This window comes from Epinephelus moara, chromosome 23 (assembly GCF_006386435.1).
Source record: "Epinephelus moara isolate mb chromosome 23, YSFRI_EMoa_1.0, whole genome shotgun sequence".
Classification (NCBI taxonomy): Eukaryota; Metazoa; Chordata; class Actinopteri; order Perciformes; family Serranidae; genus Epinephelus; species Epinephelus moara.
This window is the reverse complement of record NC_065528.1, coordinates 27,851,330-27,865,663: the sequence shown is the minus strand read 5'-3', so window position 1 is coordinate 27,865,663 and position 14,334 is coordinate 27,851,330. Positions and strand designations below refer to the sequence as shown.

The window sequence follows — 14,334 nt, the reverse complement described above, 5'->3', positions numbered from 1 at the left end:
GAATCTGGACATCAGTACTGACGAGACTGCTGCTCTTCAGAGACCGTGCATCACCGATCACCCTGAGCGCGCACACGTGAGTGCGGAGCACAGAGAAGCAGTCAGAGCTACAGGCTACAGTGAGGCTAAAAACAGAGTTCATATGACGTTTTTCCAAACAACTTTTTATGTCGGGTGTGCAGCACACTTGGATCACTACGGATGAGCAGTATGGAGATATTTTGTGGTTTCAATTTTGTGTTCTTGGACGTTAGTCTGGGGCGCTGTCTGCCATTAGGTGTGCTAGCCGCTCCCCCCGCCGATCTCCGCAAGGGTTGTGAGGACTCTAAAACTTCACCAGGGCCTCTGTCGGCATATGGGTGAGTAGATAATGGCTGAATTTTCATTTTTGGGTGCACTATCCCTTTAAGATCAATTTTACAATCATGAAATTGAATGAAAAAAAAAAACATGAACCAATCACTTAGGGTCAGGAATAACCACTGGTCCAGGGTACAGTGACAGCTGGCTAGCAGACAATGGATCTTCTGCTCTGAGCATCCCAACCAGAAACAAAACATGAGGACTGCTGGTTCAACTTTCCTGATCTGTGTTAAATTAACGTGAGAGGCATTCGGTAAATCATTTAGGAAATATCAATGTTACCAATTATTTTGAGATGTGACAATGCAACGTAAGAGAAAAAAACGACTTGTAAAATCATACTTCTCATGTCTCAGCATTTAAAAGATTAATTTAATACATTTTAATACCAATTATGGAGTTATTTTTAAATTAATGAATTCAATGCCTATTAAGACTTTTTGGGGATCCATGGGAGCCCTGAACAGGTTGGATTTTGCCTCTGGGCAGCCAGAGGGTGTGCACTAAATGCAGCTCAGAAACAGAACTTCCTTGGTCTTTCACTTGTATTGCAAACTAGCTCAATTTCCAACAATATCCAGCCATATTAATATATGGCCAAAGAAATGCAGCATAGAGGAGCTGCATTACACCAGTACCACACAGGAAGCAGAAACATTGCTTGTTTTTTTTTTCCGGCACTCGTGTAAACTAACTAAGCTGACCAGACAGGATGCACCAGCTCTTAATCTGTATCTTTTTGAGCGAAGAGCCCATGTGTGTGTTACTACGCATGAGAGTTTTGCTCCTCACTTGGATAGAGGTGCTCGAGACCTTCCTTAGGATCCTGAAGATACTCTGGAAAGACAACCCAGACCAGCAGCGCCGAGACGCAATGCACTCTGGTACATGTAGGCACTTCTGTGTTCACTAGCTAGTTACTAACTTTCTCTGCTCTTTGATAGATTTTATTTTGCTGAATAAAGCTGCCTGATGTTGCTGAAAACAACAATAAGATCACCCAAACAGAACCAAAACAATTAAGTTACGGGCCGTAAAACCTAAACAATGAGTTTAAAGACATTAAACGCTCTGTGGAGCCGAGGAAACTGCAGAGTCGTGTGGTAACTCTCTGCGGGTTCATCACTATGAGCAAACACTTTCAGACACAAGCAGTCATTTGATCCACTGTTAATATAAAAACTTATATATATATATACTTTATTATTGTCTTTAGTATTTATTGTTCTGTTTGCATCTCACCTTGGCATGTTTGTAGAGGTCCACGCAGGTTTCCGTGGTGATGTTCTTGGAGCAGATGATCTCACAGTGTCTCTGAAGGGCCTCTAGTTGGAAGAATTTGGCTGCAGACAGGAGCTGCAGGGAACAGTACAGCCACACAGAATGAGGCACAGGACTCGGGATTAGAAATGCTAATACTTGCACTGTCGCTCAGCAGGCTTTGGTTAAGTCTGTCTTACCTCCATGACTTCAGTGTTGCGTATGTGCAAAGACTCGGTGCCGCCGCAGTACAGATACTGCATGACCAGCTGAAACACAGAGCAGCACAGCGTTCAGTTGACAGCATCACTGTCGTTGTTTACTGATCTGCACACACGACATCTAGTACTTAATAACAGTGGTTTTAGATGATAATAAAATTCTTACATGGAAAATATTGTACTTGACATGGCTGATCTCAATACAGGTGTTCTCTGCTGCTGGTCTGTTCTGGAGCAGTGACTTGAACCTGAACGCAACACAAGAAATCACGGCGTTTATTACAGCTGTGTCATAAAAAACAAAATAAAAACATGCACCAATAAACAGCAAAACTCGTCCTCACCTGGGTGAAGCTGTAAACAGCAAAACTTTATGTGCATAAAACGGTTTCCCCTCCACCAGGAACGTCACGTCAGACATCTCCTTGTTGTTAAGGAAGTGGGGGTCTGCAGAAGGTGACAAAAAAAGATCCAATAGAAAAAAAACAGCCGCATGAAGCCTCATTACTCAACTCTCCTAAACTGTGAGAGCAGAACAGCAAACAGAAAAAGATTAAACTAATGTGGTCATTAATTATTCAGAGGGTGATTCATCACTCAGCTATCGACGCAGCATTATCAAAATAATTCCCATTTCATTAGTATTCTAAAAGTTGAATTTGATACACCGTCCTCTGGGCTGTTTCTTTAAGTGAGCATCCTGATGAATTAATTAGCTGTCAAAGGTTTTTAAACATTTATTCTCCTCACACACAAAGTAACACACCACTTGTCATTTTATTGTAACTCTGCCATGGATCAAACACTAGGTGGTGCTGCAGCACAGTCACTAAATGTTTCAGGGCCTCCTCATACTCTAATCATATCAAACATGTGAAGACAAAAAGGAGATGTGGAACTGTCTGTGACCTTCTCAACTTCAAAGGAGCTTTTCGTAGCAGATTAGACTGATACATCACATCCTTACAGACGTGAATGCAAACACCTGCCTCCAAAACACATCATGACAAATGTTCAGTGAGGTTTTAAATGAGTAACGTCGACTGACAGCCTGTTATCACACATGAAAACATTTCATTACTGAGATCACTGCGACAGCCGGCAAGAGAAAATAATATACTTTCTCAAGCCCTAGTCACACAGGACTAGTATTATTAGGAGACCTCGTGTGATTTACAAATCCCCCCCGACATCTGTGTTTCATGTGGCGCATTCACATGGGATAAGTAAAGTCTGAATTTACTGATATTATTCCCTTGATATGATGCTCACAGTCATTTGTACCTCACTTTTTACAGTGTTAATATCCGTTTTTTTCCTTTTAAATGTGGTTTAAACAAACAGAATTGAGTCTGCCTGTACTAACCCATGTCTCCTGCTTTGCTTGTTGGGTTGTAGGGCAAGAGAAGATTGGAAAACGACAGGCTGAAATGAAGCTCAGCATATGTTCAATCAGAAAGACTTTGTCCTCATCCATTCACAATTCTGGCTGAATCCAAATGTCCGGACTTCACCACACTTAAAGCAGCTGTGCGGAACTTTTTACCATTTATAAAACTGTCCCTAGTTCGTATCACCCCCCCTTGAAGAGCCGCATATTTATTTGAACCCAACAGTGACAAAAAAGCCTTTCTCTATATGGCTATTTAGCGTAGCCTTGGTCGGGTCGGACACAGCGGAAGTCAGCAAACCAGAATACGGCACCCAGAGGCGGAAGTAAGTCTCCATGCCCGCAGCGGCCCGCAGCCATTAAACCACAGAAGAAGAAGGAGCCGTGTGTACGAGTAGGATTTAAGAAACAGGCTAAATGACATGTAGTAGGGAGTAGTCTCTTGTACAGTAGGTGGTGGTATGCACCTGGAAGTTGTTTGCGATCCGCCAATAAATTGAGAGAAGAAGAGCCGTGTTTACAGAGAGTGTTCTTCGAGTAAGCGGTACGCAACGGGCACTGCTGAACACGTAACAGTTTTACCAGATGCATCTATAAGGACTTGGTTGTACTTTCGATGTCATGGCGGATAAAGAAGGAGCACCATCTAAAAGAAAAAGAACAGAAGAACAGAAGAAGGCTAAACGGGACAGTGATAGGGCTCGAGCCCAAACGCGTGTAAACCTCGGTCGGGCATTCACCAAGTGGAGAGAGCTGAGAGATTTTAAAGATTTTAAAACTGATCCCGAGTTGGCCCTTTTCCTAATCGACAGGTATGTCATTTTTGTTTTATTTAGAGAATATACCGCAACTTGTTAGCCGTTGTTTCACTTCAATATATGACGACATGGAAGTTATAAGCAAGCTAAATGTAACGTTAGCTGATGTGAACCGCTTTTGTCTAGTCACGTTACAACGAACGCCACAAAATTATCTGCGACTGTGACCATGAACACAAATATACAGCAGGCAGTTGTCCTCAGTTTATAAGAAATTCAGAGCTACACCAGAACATTTATGATTTTCCTCTCGCTCTCCAAAACAAATGCATGCAGTAATTGACTTGACAGACTTTGCGGGCATGTTCACGGGAAGTTCGGGAGTGCTTCGGGCTGTCCAAAGCTACAATCTAGCCAGTCCACAGGGGGCCTCAAGCGGACTTTCTGCAGACTTCCAGAGAGTCTGCTTGGGCTAATAACCCACAATTCATTGCAATACAGATGTGACGTTGTGGGTTGTTCAACTGCCGAACAAAATATCTTATGAATGTGTAAAATAGCTAATGATAGTTAGGTCTATTAAAAAGCTACTTGAATTGCGTAGGCCAGAAATAATATTCAACCACATCATGATACAGAGATACGTTTAAGTCCAGGCTGTAGAGGGACTGAAAATACATTTCATTATTGCAGCCTGTCAGGCTGCGCAGTGATATTGCCTGTTATATAGAGATGTATTAATAGCCTACATATTTGTTTAGTCACACAAAAGGCCATACATGGGATTTATATCTTGTTATCTGCAGGGACAGATGAGTAGGCACTGTTCATCAACTTATATGGCATATATATGAGTATGAGAGCAGCAGTTGAATGTTTCTACGGCAACGAGTAAAACAGTCAGGCGCTGTCTATCAGCCACTTGCAGTCTTTATGTGATGTTTGGATTCAGCCTCCATCCCACTCCCACTGCTTCCTCTAATCAGCTGACTATGGGTGTTCACTCTTCTAGTTTTCCACAATCTCTATCAACCAATCAGGATGCTACTGCAAAATGTTAAATCTGCTCTCTCCTCTGCTGCTGTCAGCTGTCATTTTAGGCCGTTCACCTCCAGCCATTGTATCCAGAGTCCAGGACAAGCTCAACAAATGCTCATTCCTCTACTCATCCAGATCATCGGCATTTCTCCATCTTCTTCTCATCGCATCTTCACCACCTCTACCACCACCAGCGGGGGTTCCCTATTCGACGATGGATTCATCACCCTCCTTAAATCACACCATCTCTACGGGGTCTAATCGCCAAAGACTTTCCACATTTTTCATTCTTATGTGCACGTTAATGAATATTCCTTTAACTATGAAAAACGAGTGTCTCCTGATTGAAATGGTGGTTAGAATGATACTGTTGTCTTCTTGGTATGGAGCGAATAGCTGATATGATCACTGACACAACTTTTTGAAGTGGGATCAAATTTGGAAAGTTTCAACATGGTAAATTTGAAACTGTTAGACTGACACTGAGCAGCCCTGTGCACAGTACTGTACAGTAATGTGCTATTGTATTATTTTATACCTTTTGTTGCTGTCTTTGTTATTGTTGTCGTATATCTATTTGTTGTACGTCTATATTGATATGAAAATATTAAGTAAAAAAAAGAACTGAGTCTGCCATATATTGTCATCCATCCCATCATCTTTCGCGATTTTGCTTCTCTGATGGATTGGAGGTTGCTCTCTCTGTGCATGGGTCTCCGTGCTGTGTAGCGAGATGAGCCTCCTGCACCCAAAATGCTGTCACAACCTTTATTAATGACTCCCAACACAGCCATAATTCGCCATAAATCTCCACCAGGAAAGAGGCAGAAAAACGGAGCAGAGAAAACAGAAAACCTAAATACGACCTCAAATCACTGAGATGCTGGTTTGCACAGGACTAATATTATCACAGGACCTCTGTGTTGGGAGAAATATAGTGGGTAATTTGCAGTGGAATTTTGACTTGACAAATTAGGGGCATGGCAGATTTGCACGAGATTAACACCACAGACGACCTCTACAAACTCCAAATGGAATGCTTCTGAGAGCTTGTCGAGACCTGCAGATACTCTGGTGAAAATAAAAGCTTATATATATAGGCGCCAATATTTCTCAAATGCCAAAAGAAATTGTTGTATTCGTTAGTAAACAGAGGTAATACCTGTGATCATTTGAAGAACAATTTGAAGAAATAATCTGTGCCAGTTTGATCAGTGTATATTTGCCTTTTTGCCATTATGAAACAATGCATTACAAAAGCAATTTAAACTACAATTAGCTCATAAAAGCTTTAATATTTGCTGGAAAACAAAGTTTCCACCTGCAGAGACTTTATTAACTTAACATTTGAGGGAAAAAGGCAGTCATTGTCGCCATCATATAAAGGCCCAGACACACCAAACTGACACCAAAGAACTAGTGGTGACCAAGGCCAAATGCTGCGTCACTTCTTATCTCCTGTGTCTTGGCCAGAAAGTTGGATTGAAGACACTGCAAAGACTACAGCCAACAGCCAAGTCGCACCTACGTTCTGCGCCAGTGTGAAAGGAAATAACTCCGCATACAGGCAGGCGGCGGTAGTCTGTATTCATCATTGAAAAGGAGAAACCGGAGGACCAACAAGGACGGTTTCAAGATGCTAGTTTGCCAGTTAGCAGATTTACAACACAACCCCATGTTGAAAGATATATGTGGTTGTGACAATTACAAACTTGTGACAAAAAAATTCTGCTTAAGAGGTTAATGGCCCAAAAAATTGCATTGATATAACAATTTTGTTTCGATCTCACGCCTTTATGACTTAAGTAATTTGTTTACTTTCCTCACTTGTGTTTCTTTTCTTGTGCGCTGAACTGAACTGCAAATCAGAGTGATTTCATTCAATGCCAATTCAACATGCTAAATCAGCATACATTCACCGGCCATTTTATCAGGTACACCTTGCTCGGTCCTCGGCTGGACCCCTTATGCCTTCAGAACTGCCTTAATTCTTGGTGTCACAGATTCAACAAGGTGATGGAAATGTTACTCAGAGATTTTGCTCCCTATTGACATGATGACATCACACAGTTGCTGCAGATTTGTCGGCTGCACATCCATGATGTGAATCTCCCGTTCCACCACATCCCAAAGGTGCTTAATTGGACTGAGATGTGGTGACTGTGGACACCAAATTCTGACCCTACCATCTGAATGTGGCAGCAGAAATCCAGACTCATCAGACCAGGCAACATTTTTCCAATCTTCTATTGTCCAGTTTTGGTGAGCCTGTGTGAACTGTAGCCTCAGTTTCCTGTTGTTAGCTGACAGGAGTGGCACCTGGTGTGGTCTTCTGCTGCTGTAGCCCATCTGCTTCAAGGTTGGACAAGGTGTTGTTGCTTCAGAGATGGTCTTCTGCAGACCTTGGTTGTAACCAGTGGTTATTTGACTTCCTGTTGCCTTTCTATCATCTTGAACCAGTCTGGCCATTCTCCTCTGACCTCTGGCATCAACAAGGCATTTTGGCTCACTGGATATTTTCTCTTTTTGGGACCATCCTCTGTAAACCCTAGAGATGGTTGTGTGTGAAAATGCTACAGCACGTCTGGCACCAACAACCATGCCACGTTTAAAGTCACTTAAATCACCTTTCTTCCTCATTCAGATGCTCAGTTTGAACTTCAGCAGGTCGTCTTCACCACGTCTACATGTCTAAATGCACTGAGTGGCTGCCACTTGATTGGCAGATTAGCTATTTCCATTTATGAGCAGTTGAATAGGTGTGCCTGAGTGTAAAAAAAGCCAACAAGGGCCGACTAGTGCCAACGGCCTGGGACACATCACAAAAACTAGGGCAATGGCATCTATTTCTAATAAAACCTAGATGCCAGAACCCAAGATGGCGCCTATTCATTCCAATGGAGTTGCTAGCTTCTGGGTTTACTTCTCTGGTATGCCCACTTAATATGCACAGTAGTGTTTCTCCCGCTGGCCCCTGGGGATCGTTCCTGGGGGCCTGGGCAACAGACGCTCATAGACAGCCAGACATTGACCAACAGCTGACCACCAGCTTGGTGTGACAGGACCTTTAAGCACAGTTTAATTACCAAGTGATCTCCTACCTCAACAGTTTAAGACATATCCTCCCACAAAACAAGAATCTCTCAGCTCCCCACTTTAACTCTCCCCCTACTGTCAGTCGCTCGTCACTCAGCTTCATTTAATGCAGAAAGTACGAGACAGGAACAGTCACTATTTTTAACTTGCTCTCTTACCTAAGCGTGAGGTCTGCTTCTTCTTGATCTCTGTCAGCTTAGGGATGGGGAAGGGCCCGTAGCACTGCGTGAAAATGACTGACAGCTGCTGGCTTATCACCTCATTCTGCAGACAGACACCGACACAAGTGAGGACAGAAACTTTATACAGATTATGATTTTCTAGTCTCTGTTTTCCATGAGCTCAAATCTTATGCAAATGTATGATAATATAGTTTGGAGTGCAACTAAATATATGCAAATATGAGTGTTAATGTCACCCCAGCACACGAGCACAGGACAGTTTGTACTCCCAGCAACCCAGCCTTACTTTGTCAGATGTTTCTCTAACAAGCATTTTGTTTACATGCACAGGAAAGAAAGCCCTGGTGACCTTGCTGGCTCGGAGGATCTGGAACATGAGCGGCAGGCCGTGCGTGATGAGCTCCTCTGTGTACTCCTCCTCCTGGATGCAGCTGAAGTCTTTGAGCAGGCCCTGGATCAGCGGTCGGCGGTGCTGGATGAAGCAGGTACGCAGGGACTCGAGCCAGGTGTGCAGCGTCCAGGGAACACCTGGGAACAACACCACACGAACAGTGAATACATACTTGTGCACGGCAGAGCCGATTTGAGCCAGAGCAGTGTTCAAGGGCGACAGAACCGACCATGTTTCCATCACTTTGGTGGTGTTTGCATGAGTTGAAGGGCGATTGCATGGTGAGTGTTGGATTAGTGAGAGAACTCTGGCGGGAATATAAACGCAGCACTTGAATATAATTAAAAAATGTCCTGTAAAAAATGGCTGCAATGTTCTGGAACAATATGATGAGCTCTGGATGTGAGATTAACATAAATAATGATATGACAGTGGAGGCTTTGTGTATTGACAGCTCTGTTGAGATGATTAATGGAGTAGAAAGTTAATCAATTCCGGTCAGCGGTTAATCATTCATCAAGCCAAATTCGCTGATTCCAGCCTCTCAGATTTGAGTATTTGCCTGTTTTTTATGTTTCATATATTCCTAAATGTGTTATCTCTGGATTTTAGACTCTTGATCGGACAAAACAAGAACTTTAACCTCTCCTACTCCCTATCATAAACCTCTCCTACTCCCTATCATAAACCTCTCCTACTCCCTATCATAGACCATTTTATGTCTTTGTAGGGCCGACGGGGGATCTTTAGGGAGAGACAGCAGGTCAGCAGTATATGTCAGGAGCATTATCTGGTATCTGGAATCAAGTGGTATACATCATCGAAAAGCAGGGAATATGATGATTGATTTAAGATGCAGCTCAGCACTGAATGTCAACTTTTTAATCATCAGAAATCTGACATATACATTGTGTTTTGTTTAAGTTTAGAGTGTGTAGGGGCTTACAACAGTATGATAGAAGTACATGACAGCCATTCCCTTGATCAATTATGTCTCCTAAGTTGCTGCAGCATTTTTTAGGATACCATCTGTTACACACATTTGGTGCTAAATTTAAGCAAGTTTGACGACTGGAGATTTGATCAAAATGCTCACAAATCCCTCCAAAATACCACATTAAGACACCAAAAGCTTGAGGAACACCAAAGAAAAATGTATGCTGTGATTTGGTATCAAAAACCCTCTAAATTTGGAGATTTCTGTAAGAATTGAATTCATCAACAATTGGATGAAGACTTCTTTTCTGGAAACTGCTGAGAAACTCCCTTATTGTAAATATGCCTATAAAAGCCATCCATCCTCTGCATGCCTGAGGTTTGTTGTTGTAAAATTTCATGAGGCTGTGATTATCCTAGAGGTCACAATAGGTCATTTTGGTTTTTTTTAAAAATGGTCTTGCTACAATAAAATGGCTACTATGGGGACTAACATCATCACACATGAACAAAACTGGGCTCATTGATTCCACAAAAGTCTCAGCTTTCCAGTCTTGCAAATTTATGCAATTCCAAGGCTGTTAAGGGACCCCAGTATGCAGATATATTCAGGTATAATAGGCAGAAAAAACATGTCTGTACTGCATGCAAAAAGCTGCATGGTTTTTGCCCAAAACTGCATTTGATGAGACGTGATTCGTAGGTATTCAGAAGTCAAGGGACCCCTGTGAAAATGGCCATGCATGTTTTTTGGCCTAACTTTGGAGCATCATTTAACCCCCTTCATGGCAAGCTAGTCGGCACCAATGGACTCCTGAGGTCTTCTAGTTTCATATCAAACCACTCTAGCTTTAAAAGCCATCTACAGCCTCGGAATGGTCTTCTAGTGGAGTGGAAGAGGTTAAAGAGGTCACACTGGGCTCCAGGAGCTTGTGATGGGCATTTTTCATTATTTTCCGACACTCTATAGCACAAAATCAACATAGGTTGAGTTCATTCTTGACTTTGGAAACAGTAGTTGACAAAAGGATCTCACCACAAGGTCCCTTTAGAAGCTACAGCCAGAGGAAGGTTAGCTAAGGTTAGCACAAAGACTGGAAACGTGGAGACAGTTAAGTCTTGATCACCCGTCAGTACAGACACACAGACAGCAGCAGCAGAATTGCACACAGGCAGCAGACACAGAGGCTTTTATATTCATACAAAAACATTCATATATTTGTACGCAGACACGTTCTACACATACACACACGAAAATATGATGGCGAGCTCCTGACAGCAAAAAGAGAAGTTCCTTTGTTTGTTGTATTTGGCTGAACAGCATGAAAATATCAACAAAGGAAAACCCAGGACAGAGAATACAGTTTGTACATGAAGTCCACGAAACAATCGTCCAGTTTACTTTTCTAGCACATGGGCAGTCATCATGCTTGTACTGCAATAAAATCAGTTTACCAGCTGTTTGTCTAAAGCTTGGTACCTGACACATTTTATCTCGTTTTTACCCCCTGTACAACCACAACTTATTTACTTACACTTTGGTTTTTGGACTATTAAACATATAAGATGCAACAGAGCTGTTTCCAGTCTTTATGCTAAGCTAAGCTACCTAGCCGCTGCCTTTTGCTTCATATATACTGTGCGGACATGAGAGTGTATCATCTGCTCATCTACCCTTCATCAAGAAAGCAAATAAGAGTATTTCTCAAAGCGTCAAACTGAAATTGAACCTGTATAATTTCAAGTTAACTCTATCTGCTGAGGACTGAGTGATTAGACCATAGACAGTATACAAAGATGGACGGCATGACAGCTTCCCAGAAGTGAACCGGGGTGGTTGGCTGCAGTATATAGACAGAGTCAGACGTCTACCACAGCCACAGGAGAGGAAAACGATTGGCGCCACAATATGCAACAAAGGGCTGAAATGCTAACAAAATGGCTGCAGCTAGAGAAAAACATCAGATTCGATGCAGAGCGCTGTTAAACTATAACTGCAACCGGCCGCATATCATGCTGACATTAAAGGACTCATTTTTTTGTTGGTTTCTGACGCTGCAAGTCACAGCCGGATTTCGTCAACTTGCTCCAATAAACTGTTTTTCCCTCAGGTTTAGGCAAGCCTTAACTGCGCTCTGTCTCTATAGATCATAAATCCCGCCCCCTTCATGTTAGCCGCTAGCTGATGGGACATGGGTCAAACTTAAACATCAAATTACACGTCAAATAAGTTTTTCCCAAAGTTAGTTTCTGTCATTTTAGGTAGTTCTTATCATACTGATATTTGTTAAAATGTTTGTTTTTCTGATGAACCTGATATCGTAGCTCTACCCCTGAATCAATACTGTGCAGATTCTGGCTCCAAATGATGTCACCAGTGTAAAATGGTAGCCCTCGTATCTGGAAGATTTTGGCTTCATTTTTCTAGAATAGCAGGAAGTGGAGACATGTTGTCCATCTTTATATACAATCTATGGATACAACCAAAAAGTCAAGAACAGTTACCAAATGGGACTTGTAATGAGACTGTTTTGTAAACTCAAATAAAGGTAGTCAATCCTACTCAGTTCCAAATGGACTGAACAATGTCAAGGTGAAAGATGATGATTGCCACATGTAAAGAATAAGCACTGCTTTAGGAAACTTCTTCATCATCATGCTCACACCTTTGACCCAAGCTGCTATCGCCTCAGATATAAAAAAGTCCTGCGACTGTTTCATGGCTGGATGAGTAGCGGTGATAGCTGAGAGAGCGCACAGGACAGGACGGGACAGGACAGGCACAGCATGAGCACATCTCCAGGACAGCTGGAGGCACCAGAGAGCGATGCATGTGTGCCAGTGAAGCATGTATTAGTAAATCTGACCTAAGCTGCGGATGTCTATGGTGATGTCCACATGGCCGTGCTCTGCGCTATGGTACATGGCCTCTCTCAGGGCCCTCAGTTTGGCCTTTCCTGTTCGCAGCGTCCCTCCACCGTTGGCCTGCGGCGCCAACCTCTTCTCCCCGGGGTCCGAACTCTCGGCCAGGATCTCCTCCAGGGACAGCACGTCCCCCTTCTCGTGCTCTGGCTGGGACAGCAGCTTCCGGAATACATTCCTGGAGGGACAGAGGTAGAAAATAAAAACCCAGACAGAGATTAAAGAGAAGCAGGGTGACGGATTGTTTTATGGTCAGGGGAAGAAGTAAAAAAAGGGATTCAAGCTGTGGGGAGGAGGTGAGAGAACTGCAAAACACCTAGCATGGCCCCGGGTCAAATAGTAGAAGAGGAGCTGTGAAGTGGATGATCACAGACCGGAAAATGGTTCTAAATTAGGCATACACGTACTGTGTTAACTCCACATTAAACCCATCCAGCTCTCCAGCTCTGATGGCACTCAAAATATTCTCACGTACTTAATTAAGCTCGATTGCGTACTCGGTTCTGTAGAGTCGAAATATATGAAGCCAAGACTGATTATCGCCTCTAAAAAGAGAAGACAAAAATTGCAGTATAACATTTGTGTTTGTCGTCAGATTCATTAGTACTGTTTGCAACATTGCAACGCACTGTTTCTGCAACAGACTGATGCAGCACGTAATGTATACGGTGTGATCACAGCTTGAGGATGCATCACTGCACCATCTGCTTTAGCGAGGAGGGGCTCGTTTAGAGGCCAAGTCCAACACGACATCACATCCTGTTTCTGAGATTGTTTGATCACTGATGACAAGACAGTTGGAGGTTCACTGCCGTCACTTTGAAGCTGTTCATAAAACGGTGTTTGATCTCTGCTAACAGTCCCTGGGGTCTGAGTGTACACCGATGCAGATTAGTATTTTCTCTGGTTTGGTCCAGGGACAGTGGCACAGTGGTGTCGCCTACAAGCAAGAGGGACCCTGGTTCGAATCCTGGGGTGAGGGAGAGTTTCTCTGCTTCTCTGTCAGCGTGGGTCTTCTCTGGGTGCTCCAGCTTCCTCCCACAGTCCAAAGACATGCAGGTTAATTGGTGACTCTAAACTGTCCGTAGGTGTGAATGTGAGCATGAATGGTTGTCTGTCTCTATGTGTCAGCCCTGTGATAGTCAGGTGACCTGTCCAGGGTGTACCCCGCCTCTCAACCAATGTCAGCTGGGACAGGCTCAAGCCCCTCGTGACCCCCAACAGGAATGAACGAATAGTCCAGGGACATTGCGGAAGTATGCAGACACTCAAACATTACTTCTTTGTGTGATTACTGAACATCTCATTCTTTCACCATGGGCATTCATGTTATGATACAACAACTTCCATTCTTCCCATAAGACTTTTCATCAGATTTCGTAGACTGGCTGCAGGAATTTCCTCCCATGCAGCCACAAGAGCATCAGTGAGATCTCACACTGATGTTGGATGACTAGGACTGACTCACAGTCCAAAGGTGTTAGATGGAGGTTGAGGTCAGGGCTCTGTGCAGGCCTGCCAAGTTTCTCTACACCAAATTGTCTGGGGGTTTTTCTTTTGATTTTCACATTGGCTAGTCATCCTGTTTAATTTGTCTTCTGATTAAATCGGAACCGTTGAAACAAGTTGTACGAAGCCTCTGCAAGTAATTGGTTGCTGGCAGACACTCTGTGCTGCAATAAAATGGTTAATCAGCAGTGCCGTGCACTGTAGAGCCGATGCGCTGCTGGTTCTGCCGGCCTGAATAGAATATAATGTCTATAGCCTTACTGTTGTG

The 14,334-nt window shown here is 43.2% G+C and overlaps 1 protein-coding gene across 1 annotated transcript in view; it reads right to left on the bottom strand.

Annotated features, from left to right (window-relative positions):
- btbd11a (BTB (POZ) domain containing 11a) overlaps window positions 1-14,334 on the bottom strand; it is a 288,723-nt gene that overhangs the window by 2,828 nt on the left and 271,561 nt on the right. The window contains exons 10-16 of the mRNA XM_050036822.1: window positions 12,503-12,735; window positions 8,658-8,836; window positions 8,285-8,390; window positions 2,189-2,291; window positions 2,011-2,092; window positions 1,824-1,892; window positions 1,606-1,719 (exon numbers count right to left, since the gene is read on the bottom strand). Coding sequence (XP_049892779.1) covers window positions 1,606-1,719; window positions 1,824-1,892; window positions 2,011-2,092; window positions 2,189-2,291; window positions 8,285-8,390; window positions 8,658-8,836; window positions 12,503-12,735 — 886 coding nt within the window. The remainder of the gene's footprint in view (window positions 1-1,605; window positions 1,720-1,823; window positions 1,893-2,010; window positions 2,093-2,188; window positions 2,292-8,284; window positions 8,391-8,657; window positions 8,837-12,502; window positions 12,736-14,334) is intronic.